At 37.9% G+C, this 26,434-nt stretch overlaps 1 protein-coding gene and 1 long non-coding RNA gene across 3 annotated transcripts in view; both read left to right on the plus strand.

Annotated features, from left to right (window-relative positions):
* The window catches only part of CRADD (CARD and death domain containing adaptor protein), a 45,414-nt gene extending 30,910 nt beyond the window's left edge, over window positions 1-14,504 (plus strand). Inside the window, exon 3 of one of the 2 annotated variants that reach the window (XM_088141889.1) lies at window positions 11,247-14,501. In XM_088141889.1, the coding sequence (XP_087998015.1) occupies window positions 11,247-11,548 (302 nt within the window). In that variant the 3' untranslated portion in view covers window positions 11,549-14,501. Of the gene's footprint in view, window positions 1-11,246 lie in introns of both variants that reach the window. The other variant, XM_088141890.1, reaches the window with a different exon arrangement.
* Window positions 14,505-16,087: 1,583 nt separating this feature from the next.
* LOC148215930 (uncharacterized) lies at window positions 16,088-23,725 on the plus strand. The gene is made up of 3 exons (XR_015796426.1): window positions 16,088-20,099; window positions 21,520-21,760; window positions 22,471-23,725. It is a non-coding gene; the product is annotated as an uncharacterized LOC148215930 (long non-coding RNA).
* The last annotated feature ends 2,709 nt before the right edge of the window (window positions 23,726-26,434 follow it).

The raw sequence follows: 26,434 nt of genomic DNA on the forward strand, positions 1-26,434 counted from the left end.
AAGGTTTTCCATGGGATTGAGATCTAGAGACTGGCTAGGCCACTCCAGGACCTTGAAATGCTTCTTATGAAGCCACTCCTTCTTTGCCCAGGCGGTGTGTTTGGGATCATTGTCATACTGAAAGACCCAGCCACGTTTCATCTTCAATGCCCTTGCTGATGGAAGGAGGTGTTCACTCAAAATCTCATGATACATGGCCCCATTCATTCTTTCCTTTACACGGATCAGTCGTCCTGGTCCCTTTGCAGAAAAACAGCCCCAAAGCATGATGTTTCCACCCCCATGCTTCACAGTAGGTATGGTGTTCTTTGGATGCAACTCAGCATTCTCTCTCCTCCAAACACAACAAGTTGAGTTTAGACCAAAACGTTCTACTTTGGTTTCATCTGACCATATGACATTCTCCCAATCCTCTTCTGGATCATCCAAATGCTCTCTAGCAAACTTCAGACAGGCCCAGACATGTACTGGCTTAAGCAGGGGGACACATCTGGCACTGCAGGATTTGAGTCCCTGGCAGCATAGTGTGTTACTGATGGTAGCCTTTGTTACTTTGGTCCCAGCTCTCTGCAGGTCATTCACTAGGTCCCCCCATGTGGTTCTGGGATTTTTGCTCACTGTTCTTGTGATCATTTTGACCCCACGGGGTGAGATCTTGCATGGAGCCCCAGATCAAGGGAGATTATCAGTGGTCTTGTATGTCTTCCATTTTCTAATTATTGCTCCCACAGTTGATTTCTTCACACCAAGCTGCTTGCCTATTGCAGATTCAGTCTTCCCAGACTGGTGCAGGTCTACAATTTTGTTTCTGGTGTCCTTCGACAGCTCTTTGGTCTTGGCCATAGTGGAGTTTGGAGTGTGACTGTTTGAGGTTGTGGACAGGTGTCTTTTATACTGATAACAAGGTCAAACAGGTGCCATTACTACAGGTAACGAGTGGAGGACAGAGGAGCCTCTTAAAGAAGTAGTTACAGGTCTGTGAGAGCCAGACATCTTGCTTGTTTGTAGGTGACCAAATACTTATTTTCCACCATGATTTGCAAATAAATTCTTTAAAAATCAGACAATGTGATTTTCTGGATTTTTTTTCTCATTTTGTCTCTCATAGTTGAGGTATACCTATGATGAAAATTACAGGCCTCTCTCATCTTTTTAAGTGGGAGAACTTGCACAATTGGTGGCTGACTAAATACTTTTTTGCCTCACTGTATATTGATTTTTTAATATGTGTATAAGGCTTCCAGTGTGTAGTAGTAGATGACAGCACAAAAAAATGATAGAGAGAAACCAAATGTTTTCAAAAAGTACAGTGGTACCTCGGGTTACGAATTTAATCCGTTCCGTGACTCTGGTCGCAACCCGATTTGTTCACAACCCGAAGCAAATTTTCCCATAAGGTTCAATGTAATTACCGTTAATCCGTTCCGGCGTCCGCGGACCATGCGTCAAGGGCAGAAAAACGGCCACGGACCATGCGGCAGGGTGGAAAAACGGCCGCAGACCATGTGGCACGGGTGGAAAAATGGCTGTGGACCACGTGTCACGGGCGGAAAATGGCCGCGGACCACGTGTCACGGCGGAAAATGGCCACAGATCCGGTTTGTACCCTGAGGCGGAGTTCGCAAACTGAGGTAAATTTTTGCGGCCGGAACTGGTCGCAACCCGAAAAGTTCGTAAGCAGAGGCGTTCGTAACCCGAGGTACCACTGTATTTATGAATAACAAAACTAAAGCCTGAACTTTTGAGCTGAATTGCTCATATTTCTGTTTTCCCCTTGCTTAATTCATCTCCATCTGTCTCTTACATTGTTTAAGTTTTGGATTGGCAGATTAACAGTATGGTTTTTGGTTTTCTTGTTTGTTTTGGGAGCCTTGATTTGCTTTATTTTTGTTTTACTATTTAGTAAGTAAAGTGGGACTAAAATATGCTTTTGAATTCAATCTTAATGCATCCTTGATTTACTCTATTAAATATTGGAAAGAATGTAAATGCAGATCTTTTAGATGTCCAAAACATTAGTATAGATGCAAGATAAGATTAAAATGTGTTTAAAAGAAAATGATTGTGCCTTTTACTTGAAAATAAAATTATTTCACAGCCAGTTAGTCCTTTTATGTAATCCAAGCTGTTTTAACAGTGAGATTTTTCCAGGAAGACAGGAAACAGTAAAAATGCATGGTTTTCAAAGCTCCCCTGTTTAGTTTACAAAATCCCTGTGTTAATTTAATGCTTCTATTGTAGAAAAATATCTTCACTCCCTCCTCCTTTTTCTTAGAATACCATCTCTGAGAAATCCAGAGGGCTACAGAATGCTGAAACACTTGTGTTCAAGAAAATATTCTGATACTTCTTTTTGAGCTTTTAAAAAGATATTTTAATATGTTAAAAAGCAGTTAAACAGTTGAAGTGCTATTCTTTTGAAATGTTTTCACTCAGTAATTGGACAAGAATACTTTAATTAGGAGGTTAAAGTGAAAGTCTGTAGAAACAATAGCAAAGGTTTTAGGGAAAGTGTCTAAGGTACTATCATGTGACATTCATTGTAGGGATTTTTAAAACTTTTTAGGATCTGACTTCCAGGTTCTATTGGGAATTTGCAGTTCAATCTTACCGGATTCTGAAGAGACACAAAGCATATTTACTATTTGTTTATATTCATATTCCATATTTCCCACAATGTTCAAGCCAACGTACATGGCTCTCTTCACTTGCAGTTGACACAACCCTGTAAACTGCGTTTGGCTGAGAGAGTAGTATTGGCTCCTTGCTGAATGTTAATTTGAATCCTTGTCTTCTGGGTCCTTAACTATCACTATACAGTATTCACATCCTTGCATTTTACTTGATAGGAGCTTGGTTATTTGTTTGTTTATTTATGCAGTTATTTGTTTCAACTATTACTAAACCAATTTTATTGTGCATTTTCAACCTGATTGCACTCATTAATTGTAGTACTTTGCAAAAAAGTTGTGGATTCACCAGTGGGTCAGATAATAGGATGCTTTGTGAATTGATTGAATACTGAACTGATGTCATTTCTTTACTTTCAATGTTGGATTTCTAATGATTACCGTGTTCTATACAGGTCCACAAAATAGGGTATAGTTATCAAGCTATATGTAAATCATACAAGGGGATGTTGTATGGCCTTATTAAAAAGCAAATATTTAACTGTTTTTCTCTGTATGGCTCCAAAAAGATCACCGTACTTTCTTACTATCTTGTCATTAGAATTTAGCTTAGATTTCTTTCCAGGATTTAACTCTTGATTTTTCATCCTTGATCAGGAAGTGAAACCCACTTTGCAGTTGTGACATTTACACCAAAATCTTTCTTCTGTGACTGGTAGAATTTTTGCAAAGTTTATATCCATTGGCTCATTTATGGGTCCGTGACTGCTCTTTATTTTTATCACATCATACTTATTTCAGTCATTTTGAACATGCATCATTAACCATAAGTGTATGAGATTAACTGCATTATATAACAGCTTCTACTAAATGGCAATTATTTTTATTACTAGAATGAACAGCTGCGGCAGAAAATCAAAGTCAGTGGCCTCAGTTGCCTCCCTGCTTGGCCCTGTTGATATGGCTATTAAGGGGGGAGAAAGCAAGGTAAAGGCAGACTGCTGCTCCTGCTTTTTATTTCTGTTCCTGTTAACTAGAGCTTGTTAAACAAGGAACAAGACAATACTATAGCAGCAAAGCTGCTATCTATGTACATGCTTGTGTTTATGTTTATGTTTATGTTTATATATATATATATATATATATATATATATATATATTTAAAGATTTTAAAAAGGAAGATAAAAACTAATACAGTGATACCTCGGGATACGAACGCCTCTGCTTGCGAATTTTTCGGGTTACGACCAGCTCTGGCCCCAAAATTTTACCTCGGTTTGCGAACTCCGCCTCGGGGTACGAGCCATTTTCCGCCCGTGCCACGTGGTCCGCGGCCATTTTCTGCCCGTGCCACGTGGTCCGTGGCCATTTTTTCGCCCGTGCCACGTGGTCCGCGGCTGTTTTTCCGGCCCTGCCGCGTGGTCCGCGGCCGTTTTCGCACCGCGCTGGGCTGTTTTCGCGCCGCGCCGGGCCGTTTTCACGCCGCGCCGCGCTGCACCCGGCCATTTTCGCGCCGCACCACGCCGCGCCCGGCCGCTTTCCGTGTGGTCCGTGGACGCCAGAACGGATTAACGGTAATTACATTGAACCTTATGGGAAATTGCCTCGGGTTGCGACCAAATTCGGGCGGAGGGCGGAACGGATTAACCGGATTTACATTGAACCCTATGGGGAAATTTGCCTCGGGGTGCGACCAAATTCAGAGGGCGGAACGGATTAACCGGATTTACATTGAACCCTATGGGGAAATTTCCTTCGGGTTACGACCAACTCGGGATACGCCCAGAGTCACGGAACGGATTAAGTTCGTATCCCGAGGTACCACTGTACAAACTAAAGTAAGAAAAAGAAAAGATAAAGAAATCAAAAAGAAAGCTAAAAGAAAGAAAGGAAAAGAAAAAAAAAGATAAAAGATACAAAGAAGTAGCTTCCAGTCTTCTTTATAGCAGTTATAAGTACAATTATAAGTTTACCTCTTATACTCTGGTTGTAACATAACTCTCTTCTTTCTATAATCTATCCTGTTTAATCATCAAAACCATAAATCATAAGTTCATTTTTTTCTGTTTCATGGAAAAAGTCTATAAGGGGTTTCCAGTCAGCAGTAAACTTAGATATTGACTATTCTCTGATCAAGGAAGTCAGTTTAGCTATCTCAGCAAGCTCCATCATCTTCACCATCCATTCCTCCATTGTGGATAGCCTTTCCATCTTTGTGCATACAATAATCTCACTGCAGATTTGTAAATTCTAGACAATCTTTTTGGTGACATTTACCAGTGGTACATCATTTTATAAAAATTCTCTTTAAGATTATAATAAAATTTTCCATCCTTTCAGCCACGTATTTTCCCATTGTTCCATCTGTATATTATAACCAAAATTTTTAGCCCCCTTTACCATATATTCTTTCACTTGTTGTTCGTCTGTTTCAAATTTCAATAAAAGTTTATACATTTTAGCAATTACGTGTTCATCATTTGTACACAATTCTATTTCAAACTCATTCTTACAGTGTTCACCATGAATTCTTTTGTCTACTTTAAATCTTTCTAATAATTGTAATTTAGAGAACCATTGACAACTATAGGCCTCTGCCACCAGTTCTTCTCTTGATTTTATTTTACATTCCCTTGACAAAATTCTAGTATCTTGCGATAAGTTAACCATTTGTGTTTGCCTATTTTTTCTCATCTATAAAATGCTTTCTTGTGCTGAGATCCACAAAGGTGTTTTCGGGCACAACCTGGCTTTGTATTTTCCATATTCTCAATATGGCACGCCTAACATAATGATTTTTAAATCCACATTAACCTTGACTTTATTGTACTACAACTTGTTTAGAAATAGTCTTAATGAGAAGTCCTTCCTGGCCTGCTGTGCTTTTGCAAATATTTCATTCATGCTATTTGAGACGCTATAGATAAAAGAGTAAGATGAGGATGAAAATTCAAAGCTTTCTATAAATCACTGTCAGATAAAATTTCCAAGATGGAATAAATGAACAGAACAATTCTATTAAGAATGTATCCATATGGATGGCAGTAATGATACATGCATTGCATGTAGAAGGTCCCTGAGTCAATCCCTTACATTTCCAGGTAGGGCTGGGAAATCTCTTGCCCAAAGGATTGGAAAACTTTTAATCAGTATTGCTAATTTTGGGTTAGGTAGACCAGTGGCTGGGAACGATTCCTCCTGGAGAGAATCTACGTGGTTGCTAAGAGTTTACATCAACCTGATGGTACATCATCTTCACTGTCATTAGACCAATAGCTTAATGCAGTACAAGGAATCTTCCTAGATAATATTTCACCATGTCTTTTCTCCTTTTCCCAGCTTTTGTCTTGCCTTCTATCTATTCTGTGTTAGCCAAGATAACTAAAATTTTCAGGGACCTGGTCTGGAGGAGACATTCAAAATTCTAATTATTTTTTTAATACAGCTGTCCAACCCCTTTTTATTCTTATAGTGCACATAGAGTTGAAAAAAAACCACAGAAGTTCAACCCCTTGCTAAAGCATATCGGCAGGTGACTATTCAGCCTCTGTTTGGAGACCTCCAGTTAAGGGGAACATTCCACATCTTGAGGCAACATATTCCACTCGCTGTCAGCTCCTATTGCCAGGAAATTCCTTCTAATATTTAGCCTAAATCTACTTCTGTGTAATCATAACCCACTAGTTCTAATTCTGCCCACTGGGGTAATGGAGAACAAGTCCATTCCTTTTTCTAAAAAAAGCATTTTAGATATCTACACACTACTATCATATATCCTTTTTCCTTATAGAGCTTGGTTTCTAGACCTATCGCCATCTTGGTAGTCCTCTGAGCTTCAGAACTGGACAGAGTATTCCATGTAGGGCCCGATCAGAGTAGAGTAGAGTACAATTTCTTCTAGATGCTGTACTCTTGTTAATATATCCCAAAATAACAATTCCTTTTTAGCAATTACATCACCTTTTTGGCTCATCACTCAAAAAATTATTGATTTTACAATTGTCCATAAAAAATTATCTGGCATCTGGTTTTAATAATAAAGTATTGCATTGTATTAATCCTTTTCCTGGGTACTATTGCCAAGCCAGGCTTTCCCTGTTCTATACTTGTGCCTTTCCTTTTTTTATTTCTTCTCAGGTGCAAGGACTTTCCTTTTCTCCCTGTTGGTTTCAGTCCACTTTTCAAGCTTGTCTATAACTTCTTCAATTAATTGTCCCCTCAAACCCTTCATCTGGGTAATTAATAAAAATGCTGAGCAACCCAGGGTCCAGGACAGAACTTTGTGATACTCCACCTGATTCTACTCTCCAAACTGATGTTGTGCCATTTTGGGTATGGTCATTCAACCAATTATGATTCCATCTAACAGTTGAATAGTCTAGCCCATAGACTACCATTTTATTAATTAGGATATTGTGAAGTGAGTATATATGCTATGTCCACTGCATTCCTGTGATCTATTATGTTATCAAAAAGGAATAGTTTGGAATGACATATTTGTGATAGCCCCATGTTTGCTCTTAAACTGTATTATTCCTATCCAAATGCTCACAGTTATGCTGTTTAATAATATGCTGGGGGACCATGCCAACTATGGACATTAAGCTGGCTAGTATGCAGTTTCCCAAGTCTCCGTTTCACTTTTTTGTATAGGGACATTTGCTCTTCAATTAATTATAATACTTAATATGTATATCTTAATTAAAGTTGAAGCATTCATCATACAATGTTCTGATCTTTTTGCTGTTATTTGGCCTTCATACAATTGACATACAATCATAAAACAGAACATATGTGGCAGATTTAGATTCTCATGTGGATGGATTTTCAGTGGGCGATACTCCATATTTGCTAATCTACATTTTTTTCTATTGTAATTCATATTTGATTAGCTAAAATGTGTTTTTTTTAATGGTTTTATTTAATCTCAGTTTTGAAGTCCCAGGGCAAACAAATGCTTTTAAACATTTTTTCACTTAATACGGGGATAGGGAACTTAACTGGGAGAGATGAAAAGCTTCTAAACTTTCAGAACGTCAGTAATTCATAGCATACCAGACTGACATACCATTATGTTCTCTCTAACATTTTCTCCTTATAATACATTTGTGACTATACTGTTATGAAATGGGTAAGTGGTTTTCTAACTAAAATGTGTGTTTGTATAATAAATAAAAGATTAATTAATTGTTTTCTAATGGGCAGTATAGCATTTTTATGGTTAAGGAGCTGGTACTGTATCATTTTATACAATATATTACCTCACTGTACACTGTACACATAACAAATACGAAATACCTTGGGTTACATACAATATTAGATACGTACTTATTTGCCTTCATGTTGATAAACATCCATGTAAAACTTCAAAATTAATTGCCCTCATTGTATCATTCTCTTTTTATACTTCCTTTTTACTGGGAAAACCGTACTTCAAAAGAAGTATGATTAGTTAGCGTGCCTTATTCCAGTTAATTTTAAGTGGTACTCACCTTAAGAAAGTAGCCATGTTAGTATAAAGTGTGGAATTACTCTCTAGATGAGTTTATCATCTCATAAAGTACCGGGAGCAGAAACAGCACAGAACAAGGCTTTCCTGGAAACAAAGCACGTGGTGAATGGTTGCTATAGCTGCAGTGCTTCAAGTAACATATGGCCTTTTAAGAATCACTGGAGGCGTTCCCACTGTGGTCTATTTGCAGATAGTGGCTACAGTGTGAGCATTACCTCTTTTTCAACCAGTCTGCTTTTTTACTCATGTGTCTGGCTTACGGAGGTGCTGCTTTCACAACCAAAATGTTAGAAGTCAATGCCCAGATAAAGGCATAGGGGATGGAGCCAAGTAGACCATCTCAACACCTTCAGTGTTATTGCACTGAACTCAGTTTTCTTTCACAGAGCATATATCTTCCTTAACTGCATTTTTTCAGCCCCCCACCACCATGGAAAAAACAGTTCTGAGCATAGAAGGATTCAGAGAAATTGGAACAAATTCAGAAAAGAGCAGTGAGGATGTTCAGGGCCCTGGAAAGTGTGCAACTTATAGAAAGAGGTTGCAGGAATTGGGAATGCTTAGCCTTGAGAAAAGAAGACTGAGGAAGGGATATGAAAGCACTTTCAAATACCTGAAATAGAGCCATACAGAAAAAAGTCAAGACCTGGTTGAATGTTTAAGAAATTCTTAACAATAAGAACAGTTTAACAGAGGTATGCAGAGAAGTGGTAGGTTTCTCTTCATTGGATGTGTTTAAAAGGATGCTAGACAGCTATCTGTCAGGTATACTTTAATTTGGATTCTGGTACTGAGCAGGGGGTTGTACTTTAGTGCTGCCTTTCGGCTGTGTTTCTATGACTTCTAAAAGTAATAGCTTTTTCCTTTAGAATAATATGTAATGTCATATCCAGTCTGTTCTCGATAGTCTGTCCATCTACTGTGCTTTATTTACATATGTCACAAAGCACTCTCTAAGAAGTCGTAACTTGATCATTGCTGTGGATAGATTTCATATAGAAACATTTTGCTTCACTTACCTGGCATTAAGTGAATGGCATGTATTGTCCTGTTTGAAACATTTTGTGGTGAAGAATCAGTTCCATACAGCTCTGATAAATTAAACAAAATGTGTAGGTTCTCTAGGTTCAGAGATGGTAATATTAATAGAACTTTAATATGCTCTTCATTCATCTTCTCAAAGCACACAATCTTTTATTCTGGACTATGTGACTTTTTTCTATGTGTAGTAAAATATCCAGCAGAATAGACCTTGTTTGAAAAAGATGAATGGAATATTTGGGGGATGCTTAATAACTTTCTTATTAAGAATTTTGATTATAATAGTAAAATCTAATAAAAATTAAACTTAAAAAAATAAAAGTGTAGGAAGAAATAAAAATGCAAGAAAAAAGAAGAGAGAGAGAAGAAAGAGAAAAGTAAGAATATAATAACGAGAAAAGAAATATATAAATAAATGACTTCCAACCTTCATCACAAGTATAAACAAATTTAGTGACGCTTCACCCCCTCTAGGGTTACAAACATTTAGCTCTTCATCCTATATCCCATCTCTTATCAATAAACAAATCCATAAAACATCATATTTTCAGTCCTGGTGTCAGCAGAAGGTCCATAAAGGGTAGACAGAAGTAACAACATATCTTGTTTTAACCTTGATCAAACAAACCAACTTTACATTCCTCCCTTCTGTTTCCAACAGTCTTAATCTTTAGCTCATTCAAATATTGTCATAGGATTTGATTTCTCTCCATTTCTTCTTTGTCTCATCACACAGAGTTCTTCAAGGCTTTAAACAAGCCTCTTTTGTAAATCCAATAGGAAAAAATTATCAAGGTCACTCTCTTGGTTTGTCATTTGTATTTCCTTTTTGAATTTTAAAATCTCAGCCAGTTTTTTTGTAGATCCAGTGAAACATCATTTTCTAAGTCATTCTCTTGGCCTGTCAGTTGTAAATCCTCTCTCGATACTGTCTCTATCTTGTCAGATAAAATTTGTTCTACATCTGTCATTTCTTCAATAACATCTTTTGGACATAGTCTGTCCATAGAAGCAGACATCATTACTGACATTGTTGATATTATGGCTACTATTTTCTGATTCCATTCTTCAAAAATCTCCAATATTTTCATTGTTATAACATTTTGCAACATTTTACAGGCTTGCAAATCTTTCCTCTACCTAAAATCTTTAGTCCCCTCTAGTGTCCAGTTTTTGAAATCATGAAATTGCAAAAACCAAAACAGAATCTATTTCCTACAAGAAGCTGTTTGTTCTTTATAATTTATTCCAAAATCTTATTGCCAAAGTTTCAATATTCCAATTTTATCTGGACCCTTCGTCCATTTATAACTTTCTAAGATCAAAATTTTATTTCGCTTTTTGCTGTTTATTTCAGATTCTTTAAATTCTTAAGCTTATGATTAACATTTTCTTTTGTTCAGGATTGAAGGCAGACTCACCCGGCATTTTCTGAAGGTCTCTAATAGCTTAGAAGTCGTTAATGAGCACTTTCCAAAAGTGATTAGAAAGTGAGGTTTGTGAACTTAGTGTCCTTTAAAAGTCTCCACGGTTGCCAGCAAGATGGCTGAAGTGGTGGAGGTAGGCTGCTTTTTGCTCTCCAGATATTTTGAATAACAGTTTCCGTAATCTGTGGCTATGCTGGCTGGAGTTATTTGGTATTGTAATCCAACATATCTACAGGAACACCAGGTTGCTTATCCTGCTCTAAACAATTCTATATCACTGCAAAACAGAAAGCAAAACATAAGTGTCAGGTTTGACAGGTAAGTGCTTTCCTGGGCCATTTTGTACAGTGACACAATTGCTATTTTAGAATGCATGTGGTGGGAAATAACTTGTCAGATTCAGTTTGGGCCTCTGGTACTCCCAGTCCTGGCATTTAAAGTGCAGATATAGAAAGACTTTTCTACCTCTTTATTATAATAGGAATTATTTATGACTGTTGCTATCCTATTTCATTACATTGGTACAAAGGTCTGATCTAAGGCTTTTGTTTCTGAAACCAAAGCTTCAGGTCAATGTTAAAATATGCTGCATTTTTCAAAATAACGTATCTCAGCTTTTCCCTTTCTTTGTTTTAGATGATCAGCTACTCAGAGTTCCACAACAGATTTTGAAGAAACCACCAACTGATCAACAGATTAACAAACTTGCTCAGAGACTCGGACCTGAATGGGAGTACATTGTATTGTCTCTTGGCTTGACCCAAAATGACATTTACTGCTGTAAAGCCGACCACCCATACAATACCCATTCACAGATTGTAAGTGCCTTCATTTTATGGAGGCAGCGTTTGGGGAAAAAAGCTACCATGGAGAATCTGTGCACTGGTTTGAAATTTGGAGAAATAGATTCTTCAGTAATCCAGCAGTTGTTTCAGTGAGCCTCTGAACAGCATCAGAGCTGGGTTGGATCAAACCAAAGGCTCATCCAATATTCTGTTTCCACAGTGCTCAGTCAAAAGTTATGGAAAGCCCACATCCTGGTCATGACTTCAGTAATTGCCTGGTATTCTCACTCACATTCCCTACCAGTTGGCCTTGGCATGGTAACATTGATTCCTGCAGCAAATATATTGCCATCAGGAGTAGCTGTTGGTAGCCTTTTCCTCTATGGAGTTTCCTAGTCTCATGCCTTCACATGGCAAAGTCACGTTTGAGATAAGATATTGTCAAGGAGATTTTGGTATTGCATGAGATCCTGTTGTGTGGATGAGAAATTAGTGTTGAAAACTGCACCAATGCCATGCAAAGCTTCTGCAAAACCAAAGCACTCTTCACTTGGCCTTAATTACCTTTATTAATAGCAGTAAGCTGATCCAGTAGCACAATCAGAAGGAAAGGGCTGTCATCACTGAATAGCTACCAAGGATAACAGTCTTACTATTAGAGGTGCAAGGAAACAGAACAGGTACCTGGAATTACTACCTTGTGTTATGCACCCAACCAGTTGGTGGCTGTGCTTTTTTATGTTAATGTCTAGGAGAGTTATAATGTGATGTCTATTTTTAAAGAGTGCATATTGTGTGTTCTTACAATCATAAAAAATAGAACAGTCCAAAATAAACTGCATTTTATTATAAGAGTTCTGACTAATTATTAAGTTACTTAAGTCATGGACTGAATTTGATCTTGATGGTGTGCACTGGAGTGGCTGTACTCTGCATCTGTACTTTGTCTATAAAGACAAATAATACTGATAGATGCTTTTACCTGCAGCTTGATCTTGACAAAGACATGCCTATGTTCCCTGAAATTAATGGATCTAAGTATGCCTATCTTTGCATGGGATACAGCTAGTCTGCAGAAAGTTCTGTATTAAAAGAAACCAAATATTTCTAGTTTAAAAGCAAGTATTGTTGAAAAGCATAATTTTTCTAACCTATTTGTGTCATGTTCCTCTGGACATGTTCCAGTTTGTGATTCAATTCTACTTGTAATATTGCCAAGTCTTTTCTACTTATTGGATTGCACATTGTAGTAGGTTTTACTAAAAGCCAGTGTTCATATCTGACTGCTGTCAACTTTCGTTCCTCTTTGAATCGTTTACCACCCAAAGATCACCTGATCAGGTGCTTTTTTCCCCCCTCTAGGATAATTGATCCCTTGCCCTCCTCCTTCTGAAAGATTCTTATCAGAATTTGGGTAACTTTAATTGACCATTACTACCCTGCCTCTCTACCACCATCCAGCTCTCTTACCTGCCTTGAAGGTTTATCATATTTTTCAAAGTACTTCTGTCATTTCACTCTCCTTTTGATTTTAAGGCCTAATAATTTAGAAAAGATGTTTATTTATTCAGAGTACAGTGGGATCTGAAGCCCAGTTCCCTTCCAATTCCTGAGAGCTCGGTTTTGAATCTCTTTCTCCAGAGATCTAGCATATTACCAAGGATAGTGTTGCAATAGTGGTGCCAAAAAAGACCAGAAAAAAAAAACTTCATGTGAAATGCTGTGGTGCTGTACAGTACTTCCCTTTCATAGTAAGAAAGGGAAGTTAGAATTAGGTGATCAGTAGGTTTTAAATTTAAATTTAAATAAGTCTTTAAATTAGGGTAAGCTTTATGTTAATTTTGTCTTAACATTGATTTAGAGATTTGAGAACCTTCACTTGACTAGATACTGTACTTCACTTCATTGTTGCCCAAATACCTAGCCTGAACCGAACAATGGTGTGATATTTTCTGAGCTACTTTTGAAGCTAACCTGGCTTAGTACTAATTTCTGGGGGGAAAACAGTTATTTAATCTTTTAAATTAGTACACCAAACTCTTACAATCAGCTCCAGCACTTTCAAGGAGAAGCTTGAATCATTCATTTTAAGTACTTCTTTCCTTTGTACAAAACCACTTTAATCTGTCTTTGAAATTTTACTTGCATATTTTCCATTATAGGATTGCTGCCGCAGAAAATGTCCTCACATTTTATAACAAGCACTTTATATTTTTATACACACACATGCACACATATATACACACACACATACACAGCATCTTATATCAAAAGTCAGATTTTAAACATGCTTAATATCCTCACAAAGGTCTAGCTTTCTTTCTAATTTCACTTCCTTCTAGTGAAAGCCATAATACTGGGTACCCATCAAATTAAAGGGTTATCTGCACAGTCTAATTGATATTATTTGGTCATTAACTGCATTGCACCTAAGTACTGTCTTTGCTGTAGTCTTCCTGACTATGAAAGCAACATTGTTTTTCATGTCCTGAGTAGTAAACAGTATAATCTTCTGACTGAAAACTCCAATTGCAGTTGTATGAAATTATGCCTTTGCTCTTGTCACAAAACTGGGCATCCATCTCCGGCATCTTCCTCTATCGCTGCTGCCTGATAAAGGTGCCAGCTTGCTTTAATTGGGCAGCTGGGATAACCTTCATGCCTTGGGTGACCATTCTGGAAGGACATACTCTTGGTATACATCTCCAGTGTTCTTTGCTCATCTCTCCCAGAAAAACCCACCTACTCACTGTGATGAGGTAGCAGAACAGAACTTGAGGGGCCCTTGTAGATGAAAGTTATGGAAATAAAAATTGCTGCTTTTTCCTTATCTATCCACACCCTGTGGTGAATATGCAATATTTTAGCCTTGTTTTTACATAATTTTATTGCAAATCATCTGGAAAGTTCATCACTGAGATATGGTACACCATTAGGTCAATTCAAAGTAGTTCCTAAAATAAAATATTTAAGTCAAAAATATATGGTCCACTATGGGTATCTGTATTACACTACTGTCCCTCTTGCCGCCTTCACCATGCCAAAGGTACTTCTTCCCAAGTTCTGTGTGAAACCACTTCTTACTCTTGCATTGAACAGTGAGAATTAAATGCAACTTTTCCATAGATAATGTCCTAGAGTGATTCAATTTTAAAAACATTATGCTATGTAATGTTAGATGATTGGGGAAATGAAAGAGGTCCAGAGTAGACAGTGGACCACTACCTTTGTGTGGAACCAAAATTTGCAGTTTCTGTGAGGTGCATATGGGAAGGATGTGCACATGTTGCTGCCATGCAAAGCACAGATCATGCATACTGGAGCCAGAAAAAAATGAGAGAAGACTTCTCTAAAATTAGCATTAGTTTTTAATTTCCTCATTGCTGTTTTGATGAAATGTCACTGCACATAATGGGGAAGCAACTGAACTGGTAAAGTCAAGCATCTGTTCTCCCTTGTTTATATTCTTAGAACAGCAGGGCATGGTGTGAATATTTTGGTGCGCTGTGTGCGTCAGTGTTTGCTTCTTTGGGTGCTGCATGCACTGAAGATTGAAATCTGAGGCAGCAGCTGCAAAAACCAAAGGAAGATGCTGATAAAGCCTAAATAGGGCAATTTCTAAGCCAATGTGTTACTTTAACATTGTCAATTAAATATCAACTGATGCTGAGATATAAGGGGTGGCAATACAGTAGAAAAAAGGAGCCTTTCTGGCAGCTGAAATCTCAGCATATTTAGAAGGCATCAGGTTGGAGAAAAAGACTGCTTTAAAGAACTATTCTTAGCTCCGCATGGTTCCAAATGCAGCGAGTGTTAATAAAGATGCAATTAAATCAAAGAATAGATTCAAATTAGTATTCTGTGTGACTGCTTAGAAATAGTGAAGGCATCGCTGCTATTTATAACATCAACTGTTAGATGGCATATTGAATCCATTCTGAAGAACGTTTTAGAATCTTGTTTTGTTCGCCGGTCAAAAGCAGTTTTTGTAATGCTGCTGATTTCTAACTGGCAGTTCTCAACAGCATTCATTCATGCTGGAAATTTGATTTTTATTCTTTATTAGACTAGCAGCTGACATTGTGCACATTTTTAACGTAAGTAGTACTGATCCCTGTCTCAAGCAACTTATGACTGTAGTTTTATCAATAAGAAAAACAATAGAGTGAATATGAGAATAGTATGATATGTCTGTTTTTTTTTCCTACGGCTATGGGGACTAATTCCTCCTTCACCTAAATCTGTGTCCAAAAGCAGCTGCCATTCATACTGATCCAGGTGGGGTAGGGCTGGAGAACTAGTATATGCAGATTAAAGCAAAGGGCTCTGCGTTGGAGATCCAAATCCAATGGCATTAATTCTTCAGTGCCTCATTATCTACAGACCACAAGGGGGCACTAAGGTGTAGATAGAGAATTAAGGATTTATTCTATGTTCCTCTTTGTCAAAAGATGGTTAATCTTTAGTCCCTCCCTTCTACCTTTCTTCTAGGTGCTAGACTTTTTAAAAATTATTTTTAAAGATTTTTTTCCCACCTTTATTATTTTTATAAATAACTCAAGGTGACGAACATACCTCATACTCCTTCCTCTTCTTTATTTTCCCACAACAACCACCCTGTGAGGTGAGTTGGGCTGAGAGAGAGTGACTGGCCCAAAGTCACCCAGCTGGCTTTCATGCCTATAACAGGACCAGAACTCACAGTCCTGCTTTCTGGCCTGGTACCTTAACCACTAGATCAGACTGGCTTTGCTTATCCCTATAATGTATTTCTTGAAAATAAATATTTCTGTTTTAGTTATAGAACCTAGTTCACTAATCCTTGCTCACATCAGAATGTGAATCAGAACCTCTTACACATAGAATGCTTCAACCTTCCACAGGATTATGGCCCCAGCAATTGAAGTAAATGTGTCCCAAGGAGGTAACCAACCAAAAAATGAGGAAAGAAAGTAGACAACTGCCAAAAAGGGTGACAGGAAAATTTCAGCTCATGGAGAAACTGGAAGGACCAGATGGTAATTTACCATGAAGATGTTCCAGAAGTTGCAAGAAATTGTCTTTGTGCAAGACAAGGGGAGACTCTCAGAAGCAGGGCAGGAACAAAGATCCTGAGACCCTGCTATGACACAGAAACTGGGATGACCTGCTTGGTAATGTGCATTTAAGGATTTAGATCAAGGCAAAAATATTTGGAAAACACTCTCACACTTATATGAGAAAAGTCCACAATCTCCAGAATGCATATTTTCAAAAAGCAATATACAACAAGCATCTGAAGGAAGGAGAGAACCTAAATCTGCATATCAGTCAAGAAGATATTGCAAGTCATCTTAAAAAGCAAACATGACTTGAAGAAAAGGCAAGTGGGGGTGGGCTGGGGCTAAAATGTATAAAATCATGCATGGCATAGAGAAAGTGGGCCTAGAGAAGTCTTTCTCCTCTTCAAGACACTAAGACCAGAGATCTTCTAATGAAGCTGAGTGGAAGAAGATTTGGAACAGACAAAGGAAAGCATTTTTTAACAGAATGTGTATAATTAATGTGTGGAATTTGTTATTAAGATGTGGTTGCCACTAACTCTCATGGCTTTAAAAGAGTAGTGGATTAATTCATGGAGAGCAGGTCAATCAAGGGCTATTTATTTTGAAATTCGGTGCTACTTCAAGATTGGAGGCAAATATCCCTATCTCAATAGCAGGGAAACTGCTTGCAAGCACTCCAGAGGCATCTAGGTTCTCATTAGGCAAAATAAGGCTGTTCTATGTTTTTCTGGTGTAAGCATATGATGCACTAGAAGCAAAACATAAGGGAAATAGAAGAAATCTACAGACAAAATGGCTTGGATGAACTACAAGTTATTTCTAATTAAATAATAGTGTTAAAATAGTGAGTGTTTATCCATAGAGCCAACAGTAATAGAGCCAAACTTGATAGCACATAACTAATTATTATCTGAAGATACTTTGTATGAATTAGGTGGAGTGCTTGATAGTACTGTTCACATGCTCTTATTATAGCAGTCCATGCACATTTACACATGTAATGGAACTTACTCCCAGACAAATATAAATAAGCTGCAGCCTTGATGAAGCAATCAGAGAGTCACTGTAAAAGAAGAGGGGATAGTTATATTCCACATGGGAAAAGATAGGATGGAAACTTTGTAAAGCAACATGGGGCTCTCCTGCAAAAGTTGTGATACCAGGCCACGCCTCTATATTTTCATGCTATTGTTTTTGAACTGATTAACTTCCAGTCCTGAAGAAATTATTAAAATGCAGCTGGGGCTTCAAAGAGGGCAACTTCCCATTGGCAGAATGCCCATCTTGTCCTGCCTCATAGTTTCTGTTCTTTCTTTTACTGAGGTTCAGGCATCATGACACTTTGCCACCATTTCTTCACTCTTTGTGGTCATGAGTAGAAGGGCAGTTTTTAAAATGCCCATCCAGCAGGTGGCCAGATTTTAAATTTTATTCTCTGCAAAAACAAACAGCGAATAAGAGCAAGGAGGAGGCTGAGGCACTGACCAGATGCCAGTTTCTATGCCTTCTGATTGGTCAGTGGGGAGAAGGCAGCTGAGTTCTCGCTCTTGATGTGACAGCAGTAATGAGGACAGTTGTGGGGCAGCTTGAAAGATGGATTCTCTCTTGCAGTTTACTATGGAGCAATCATACCCGGACAACAATATTCATTTAGTTCTACCACATTTTTCTTACTTCATCCTCAGGAACGCTTAAAGTCATCATTAACTATAAAGCAGCATTTTCCCCTTATTCTAACAGCATTCATAGTAGTTCCAAGGGGTATAAAATATGTGATGCTTTACACAGAGTGAAGCCAGGTGTGTTTGGAATTTTTCAGGCTGACACAGGCAGGTCCTCTTCCTTCTGGTTAGTAGCAATCCTCCACCTAGCCACGCGTCTCCCAGCGTTTGCTTTCTGAGTTCCCTTTATATCCTCCTGCCTCTCTATCTTTGGACCAACTTCTCTCCAGGCTTCCAAGCAGGCAGGTTAATAAGAGAATAAAGCTCCATGGGGGGGGGGGGGGATATTCATGGACACCTGCAGATAATCACAATGCCCCCCCCCTAAATAACAGCATGCATGTGGTGATGTCACACTACAAATCCTGCCCTTTTGTATTTGTGTGCTAAGGTCAGATAGAAGTATGTAAGTCACAGGATTTGCATCTTGATGTCACAGCACTATTTTTGTCACTTTCCTCCTGGGGACTATGATTTGGGGAAGGGGGGGTCATATTAGTGGTATTTCTCTTTTAACAGTATTCTGAAATAACCAAATCTCCACTATTCTGTTTCGGGAAGAAGAGGAGTCTTTTTTTTTTTTTTTTGCATTATTCTACTTTAACAATATTCCAAAATGTATCTTTACCTTAAGAAAACCAGGCCCACTTTTCCTCAACACAGTGCCCAGAAAAGCATGCTGAACATTTTTTCCATAATTTGCCAGTTTCCATACATTTCTCAGTTTCAATCCCTTCCCCCTTCCCCTAGAGAAAAAGACCTGATTACTCAGCAGCTAGTTCGTTTTAGTTACCCACTTCTGCAAAGAGCAGACAGCTTTATGGGGATGACAGAGTCTGTCTGCAACTCCTCTAGGGCTGTCCTGGTCCTGGTGTCTTCTCATTTCACTTCCTTTTTTTAAAAGATGGGAGATGCCCAAAACAGCCATGAGAGGAAGGTGGACAAACCAGGCTAGAAAAGCACAAGGAGGGTCCTGAAATCAGACCCATCTAGTTCTGCTGCAATGCACTGCTTGGTGGATGGTTCCACCATGATCTCTTGATGAACTCACAGAAGATGGCAGCTAAGCCAATGGAAGAACCAATATCATGCCTCTAATGACTGGTACAGATCAGGACAAGGCCATTCAGCTGCAGCCCAGATGCAACAAAGGCAATTGAAGTGAGAGAGGGATTTGGAATGTGGGCAACAAGTTTTACGGTGGGACTGTTTTGTGTTTAACTCAACGATGGGTAGACAGGACTTTGACCCAATAGTGGGGAAAAACTATTATAAATAAGTAATAGCTATTTAGAAGTACAGTACTCGTAAGATATTGCTGTATGTGATTTTAGTTTGACCATCCTGCCTTCCTAAATAGAGCAATTTACATTCTTGTATTCTGAACTTAGATATTAATTATTTACTTAATTCTAAGTAGATGTGTTTATGATCTTAACTCTAGGCAGTTCACTTAGAGTATAGTGGCAACAACAAAGCAAGTTGTTGCTGCTGCTGTGTTGCCAAAAGGGAAAGGGAACTTGAGGCATACTCTTCTGCACAGGCCAAATGCTACAGATTATCTGTTGTTTAAGATTATTATGTCTCTGAATCAGGAAGGTTTAGACAGAGGTTGTAAATATTGGGTGGAATGAGGAGCAAGATCTGTTCCGATCTGTCAGTCAACACTTTTCCAGAAGATGACCTATTGAACATTTCCAGGAATAGCTGTGCCAAGCTTGCCAATTGCTTTCTTGGAAATACACTCAAGAAGAATGGCTTTAGGCCAACAGCGATGGACAGAAATCCCGGACTGGATCAAGAATGGTTCCTAGATGTGACAACAAAACAGCTGATGTGTTGACGTTTGGAACAGTGAGGGGATTAGTAGTTTTCCTGAGAGGAGGATGTGTTTTTCAAAGTCTTTTCGTAGAAAGATCATAATTACTACCAATGACAGTAAGAAATGCCATGCCTGTTACCTCACTCTTTTGTTTGTTTATATTTTGTGAAGGAGAATTTTTGCAATGGCTGTAGGATGAAAGAAAGGAACATTTTATTCTCAGATTTGTACTGTTACTGCCATCATGAATTTAGGAAAACAGCACCTTTGAGTATTTAGTTCAGTATGGAAAATATTGGATATGATTTTATCATCAATGACTAAGGTTTTGTATGTTGCTTTAATCAGGTTGTGATTTTTAGAAGTTTTTAAAATATTTTCTCTATTAAATCAGCTTAATAACCTGCTGCATTTTTTTTGCTTTTATTCTTAATTAATTGTATTTGAATGCTACCTGATTATAAAAGGAATATTTTAATTGTTAGATTTATTATTTCTGTTACTAGTTTCTGTAACAGTTGCCTTAACCTCCCAAGTGGAAAGGCAGTTTGTGTGTGGGTGTGTGTGTATGTGTGTGGGTGTGTAAAATGTAAGTTGTTTTGCAGCAATTATTGAGGCAAGTTATAGGAAAACATTAAAAACATAAAAATCATTCTGAAAGTTTACACAAATCATAATGATCAGATATATTCAGTATTAATTAGTAGTGTGGAGAAAAGCAACATTTATCCAATTTATATTGTATAATTTTTAAAAACCTTGAATGTATTCAAAAGTTTGGTGAGTAATTGTTTTATGCTAATGTTCTTTTGTTGCATTTCTTTGCTTTTACCTTGCACTAGAGGTTCATATTACTTTTTATGGAAGCAAAAATAAAGGAGAAAGGAGGAAAACAAAAACAGGCAAATTAGTACATACTTCCAAATAAAAAATACAGAGTAATATAGCCACCCTAATTAGGGGTACTTTAGATATATTGGACTACAAGTCACATCATCTACTGCCAGTTTACCCTTCACGAGGTACGATGGGAACTTAACTCATTTGGAAAGCACCTTGCTGGGGAAGGCTGCATACTCAGCATGTGTACTGTGCAGCACACAGAATCGCACACCAAAACAGGATAACTCTTAAAATTACTAGTAATAATTCATGAATTATTTAACATACATTTATCCATCAGTGCCTGTGACCTTGCGTGCGTGCATGTGTGTACCATCTTATGTTTGTTTCTGGAGTAATTCATTTGTCCAACTGTATGCCGTATTTTTTATTTCACTCAATGTAACTGTGTACCCATGCTTGCCCTCAACTAACATTTGCCCTCAACTTCCCTGGATACTTCACTGTGAGCAAGGCAGCCACCAAGATTTGGAACTGCATCTAAAGTATCTGCCTTTGCAACATGAATAGCATAGGGTGAAGTCTTTTGGAGAAACTGGCCATGCAAATGAACTTTTAGAAGAATTTCTGCAACAGTAGGGAAACTATCTAAAGTCCTCCAAACAGAAAATAATGTTGGTCTTTCTTCTACAGTCCTGCCCTGAGAGGAGGAATCCAGGAGACCTTGGGTTATGAGGGAGGCTGCAATGCCAGAATGCTCCAAAAGAAGCAGTACCCTTTCCCTATTGGATTGACTGCGGACATCCTAGTGTTCTCACTGCAGATCTTCAGAAAAGCTTTAAATAATGGCCACCATAATTTACTGTATGAATCTTGTTGACATCTGTTTGCATATGTTTCTGAACAACAGTACACAGAAAGAGGGACAAGTAGGGTAAGTTAGAACTTCACTCAGGGAAAGCGAACAATGTAATAAGAAAAATGACTTTTCTGATAGTTCGTTCGTGTAGCCAGTGGGCTGCAAACTTACCCATTCCCTTATGAAATCCAGTGGAGAACTATTTCTGAAAAGCAATAATTGAGAAGCCAATAGGTCACCATAACATTTTCCTTATATTTCTTAATAGCAATCACTCTATAATAGCAGAAAAATCAGAGGTAGAGAAAATGAAAGGTTTGATTATTCCTGGGAAAGGAGAATTAAAGGGCAAGATTAAAGTTTTCCAGGAGTTTTCCAGCTATAAGAGTTTTGAAATTCCTCTTTTAATGTATTAAAAGGAATTAAATGATTTCAGACTACAGACAGTGACAAACCTGAATAGTTGGTTCTTTTTAAAAATCACAGCCTATAATAATTGAGGAGCTGGGAGGCAGGACAAGTTAAGAGTTCTCCTACCCTGCAGCTCCAATGTTGTGGAAGATGTCTGTTTCCTGTCATAGGGCAGGACTAAGCCAGATCTGCTAATCGGTGCTTGATATACTGTATCTTGCATTCTCATGAAATTTGTATGGTGGCAGTAGCATTTTTATACATCATAGTTTCTAAATCTACTTTCCCTTACCTGGTGCTTGTAAAGAATTTCCCGCCAGGATGGCTATTTTATTTATTATTTATTTACTGTAGTTTTTATTCTCTATCTTCAGACACTTTATCTCCCAAAGCAACTCGCATCAATTACAAAAGCAAGACAGGCTCTGACTCCATATTCATATTGTAAAAAGAGAAGGCATTCAAGAGATGGAGAATGGAGGAAAAGGGAGTATCATGTTACTTTCCAATTATCTTGGCCTCCAGGCTGATGGCTGGTGGTCAAGAGTGCTGTCTTTCAACCTTTCAGTTACTGCCCATGTTGCCTGGAAATTCTGGAAACGTAATCTCACCAGTCTGGAGCACAACAGACCAAGGAAGGCTGATCTACATTATAATTCTGAATGTCACTTGAGTTGTAAACATGCAGAGATTAATATGCATCGTTGAAATCTTCCAAACAAACCAAGCCTGAAAAGCATCTACTTTCAAGTAGCTGGACGCAATGGCTATTTCTGAGAAAGACTCTTTGTGCTAATATAGTCTAATATAAAGTAATACATAAGACCAGCTCCTCTAACAGAAAGAATAAAAGTAGATCCATCTGATCTATCAGATTCAACCAGCAGAGCTTTTGGTAGGATTCTCCTAGAAATATATAAAAAGGTAACTTCTCACCTAGATTGAATTTAACTTCTAGTGATGTTGTGGACACACCCATGCATTGATCTTGGCAGTGGTACAGAAATGTTTGCCATTGCCATCTTTCAGGTGTTTTTTTTTAACCACCTCAGTCTGGCCTACAGCCCTGGGATTTCCCTGTAATCTCCCTTCCAGTTACTAATCAGCTCCAGCTCTGCTTAGCTTTTAAAGACACAGGTACTGCCACCTGCTGTCAGCACTATAAATATTCATCTGAAGTGGAATACCATGTAATATTGTGTTTACCAAAAAGGAAAATCTCTTTTAAGAAAGCCCCTATCCTAGGAAAGATTAGGCAGAAAACATTTTTTTCCAAGAATGAATCTAGACAAATATAAGGTGACCCTATTATCTGAAAGTAAATATTCAGGGGGGAAAAGTCTTCCTTTTAGGTGAATACAATAGTTCAGGTTTTCTCTGGGCCTTGTGATCTGCAAAGTATCATGGAACTGAATTTGATAACTGCTTGGTTAACATAAAGCTATACTGCACCTTACATTGTGATGGTTTTCTATTTATTACTACGGTAATTACATTTATCTAGCTTTCTCTCAATATGCACAAGACTCACACATTGCACAAGAAGTCAGGGCAGTGCTTTGAGAACTTACAAATTCAAATTTCACAAAAGGGAAACAATCTGTGTTATGGTCACAGTGTTGGACTTGGACTCTGGAAGCCCAGTTTATTAATAAATAAAAATAATGCTTTTAACTATTAGTTGTATTTTTATTCCACTTTTTATTAATCATATTTTTATTTTCTATAAGGAACTCAAGGAAACGTACACAGTCAATTTTCTACCTCTACAGCTTTTGGATCAGGAATACTGGGATGATGATGATGATTAGCTAACAGTTTTGTGGGCTGAAAAAGTTTGAAAATCCCTGAACTGGAATATCACTCTCCTTCTGTCATGAAAGCAGTCCTGCAGCCGTTTTTTTTTTTTAATAAGCTTATAGCACTCAATAAACATTTCTGAGAATATGTGAGTATTATTAGGATTTGAAAAAATATAGGGTACAAAGGTGCTAGAAGCAGCTAAAACTTGCTGCCTCTGTAAACACAGCTGGAGTTTGCCTCCCTCCCAACTGACACCTGCAAGGCTATTCAGAAGTGGGGACTGACCCTTGTGCTCATGTCTAATGTGGAGTGAATTCTTAGTCTGCCTCCAGGCTTCAGCCAGATTAAAGCTGAAGGGGAAATACTTTTCTGATTTATGGAGCTAGGAACGTGGGACCTCTCTAGTGACTTCAAAGAATTTTCTTTAAAAAATAGTAATAATAAGAAAATGTTTGATTCTGAAATAAAAAAGTAAGTAGTTGTCAACAGATGACTGAAGAACGTGTGCCGCTGAAGCAAGCACAGCCACTGAAGTCATCAGTCTTGGAGCATTTGGTGCTTACAGCATGATGTAGACTGGAGAACTGAAAATATTTAGGACTAATAAGAGTTATATGAGAGGACATTGTTTATGACTTTTCTCTTCATTTCTACCCATGTACCTGTTCAGCCCTCTGGAGCCAGTTCCATCTGTAATGATTTTCCCAAGCCCTCTCAAAGAAAAAAGCACCACCACCAGCACTCAACCACATGTCACATCCCAGGAGGCCTTAGCCATTCAGGGTGGACATGGATCTAATATACAGGTGGCTGAGCTCACAGCCATGAGGACCCTGTCCACTTCCTCAGGTCCAGCAGAATCAAACTCCTCACAGGTAATGGGGCAAGACTGTGCCCCAGCCACCTCCACAGGACCTGCTCCAAGGCCGGAGCCGAACTATTTACCTTTTATGTGACAGGCATTGAACAGGCATTTTTTCACATCATTCTTCTAATAGGCCTTTTCACACAGAGATTGATTTTGCTTGGGGAAATGATGATGGACTTATTTATTTAGTTGCAATATTTCTATGCCACTCCATAACTAAAATTCTCCAGAAAATTCAATATTAAAAAAACAAAACCCCAAATAAGCAATGTACAGTATATAAAATACAAATAGCAAAGATAATTTAAAAATAAAGAACAATCTTAACAAAGATCTTACTAATCACTGCTTTTCATGTCCTTTTACTTTCAATCACTGGCCTTGCTAGCTGTGGAATTTTGGGGGAGAGAGGTTGAAATCCAGACTTTTAGAGAAAACCCCATTTTAGAGATGTCTGGCCCCAAATATTGTTCAGTGCAGGAGAAAAGTAAATTGGAACCAATTTTGTCACAATTCTAAATCAGTGTGATATACATCAGCAGATCTATACAAGACTAGACTATAGAGCAATGCACAGTTAAATACACTTGAACAAGCCTATAGATCCAGCTATGAATAGTCTGCAAATCCTCAGTTAAGAATTGAAAACTAACTTCCTTCAATTATTTTCGCAAGCAGTTGCTCATGTTTTGTATTAGAACATTTCTATGCCACAGGGAGCTATTAACAGTGGTGCAAAAGAACCTTCAGTTCAACACAAAGCCAGCCCACAGGAGTGAACTATATTTTTGTAACAGTGGTTTCCTAGCATCTTCTATTATTAGAAATGCCCTAAGGATAAAACAAATGTAGTTTTAATTTTTTCTGTATTGTTATTTTACTAGATGTTTTCTGTTATGATTTCATAAGCAAGAAATTAATATAGCACTTAGCTTTTATACCCTGAATTAATTAGCATATAGGATCAGATGCTCTAGAGTGGTACAGGTTATGGAGCGTTACTCATGTGCAGCACAGTTCTAGGTGGTGAGGAGTTTCAGGGGTGCCAGGACTTACTCAGAGTTCCATTACCTTGGAAGGAGATCACCATAAATTTTGTGTGCTTGTAGGGGGGACATGTAATGTTACATGCATGTTCATGCTGTGAAACCTCATTGTACAATTGTCTGTATCTATGCTAATAAATCTTGTATCACAACACTACATTTTTTAGCTGTTAGAAGTCACAGTGACAATGATGCACATCATTACATCATTCTGCAAATGATGCCTAGATACAAATTGCATGATCTTCATCATTTGCAAATAATTTCAAGTTGCTATGTTATAACGATGTATCTCACAGTTTGAACATTTGTTAGTCAAAAGAAAAGCATACATGAGTGATTTTTAAATAATGCATCCTTCAACATTATGAAGAAGATCAGTCAAAATTAAGCCTTATTAAGTCTGGTTTATTTGAAAACAAGTTAAGCACAGACCAACCAGAGCAGAATTAAGCAACCAGACATGGAAAGCCTAGGAAAACAATCATGTCCCTCCCCAATCCAAGAAAAAGTGCTGGAAACTTATAAATTAATTGAGTGTTTTAGAAATGCTCCTTCCCTTTTCCACAAGCTCTTATTTTTTCTAATAATTGTCTGTTAACATAATCCATTTCACAATCC

Source organism: Python bivittatus, unplaced genomic scaffold (assembly GCF_059951505.1).
Source record: "Python bivittatus isolate LINGU-HERP-01145 unplaced genomic scaffold, Pbiv_v1 ctg000330_np1212, whole genome shotgun sequence".
NCBI lineage: Eukaryota > Metazoa > Chordata > Lepidosauria > Squamata > Pythonidae > Python > Python bivittatus.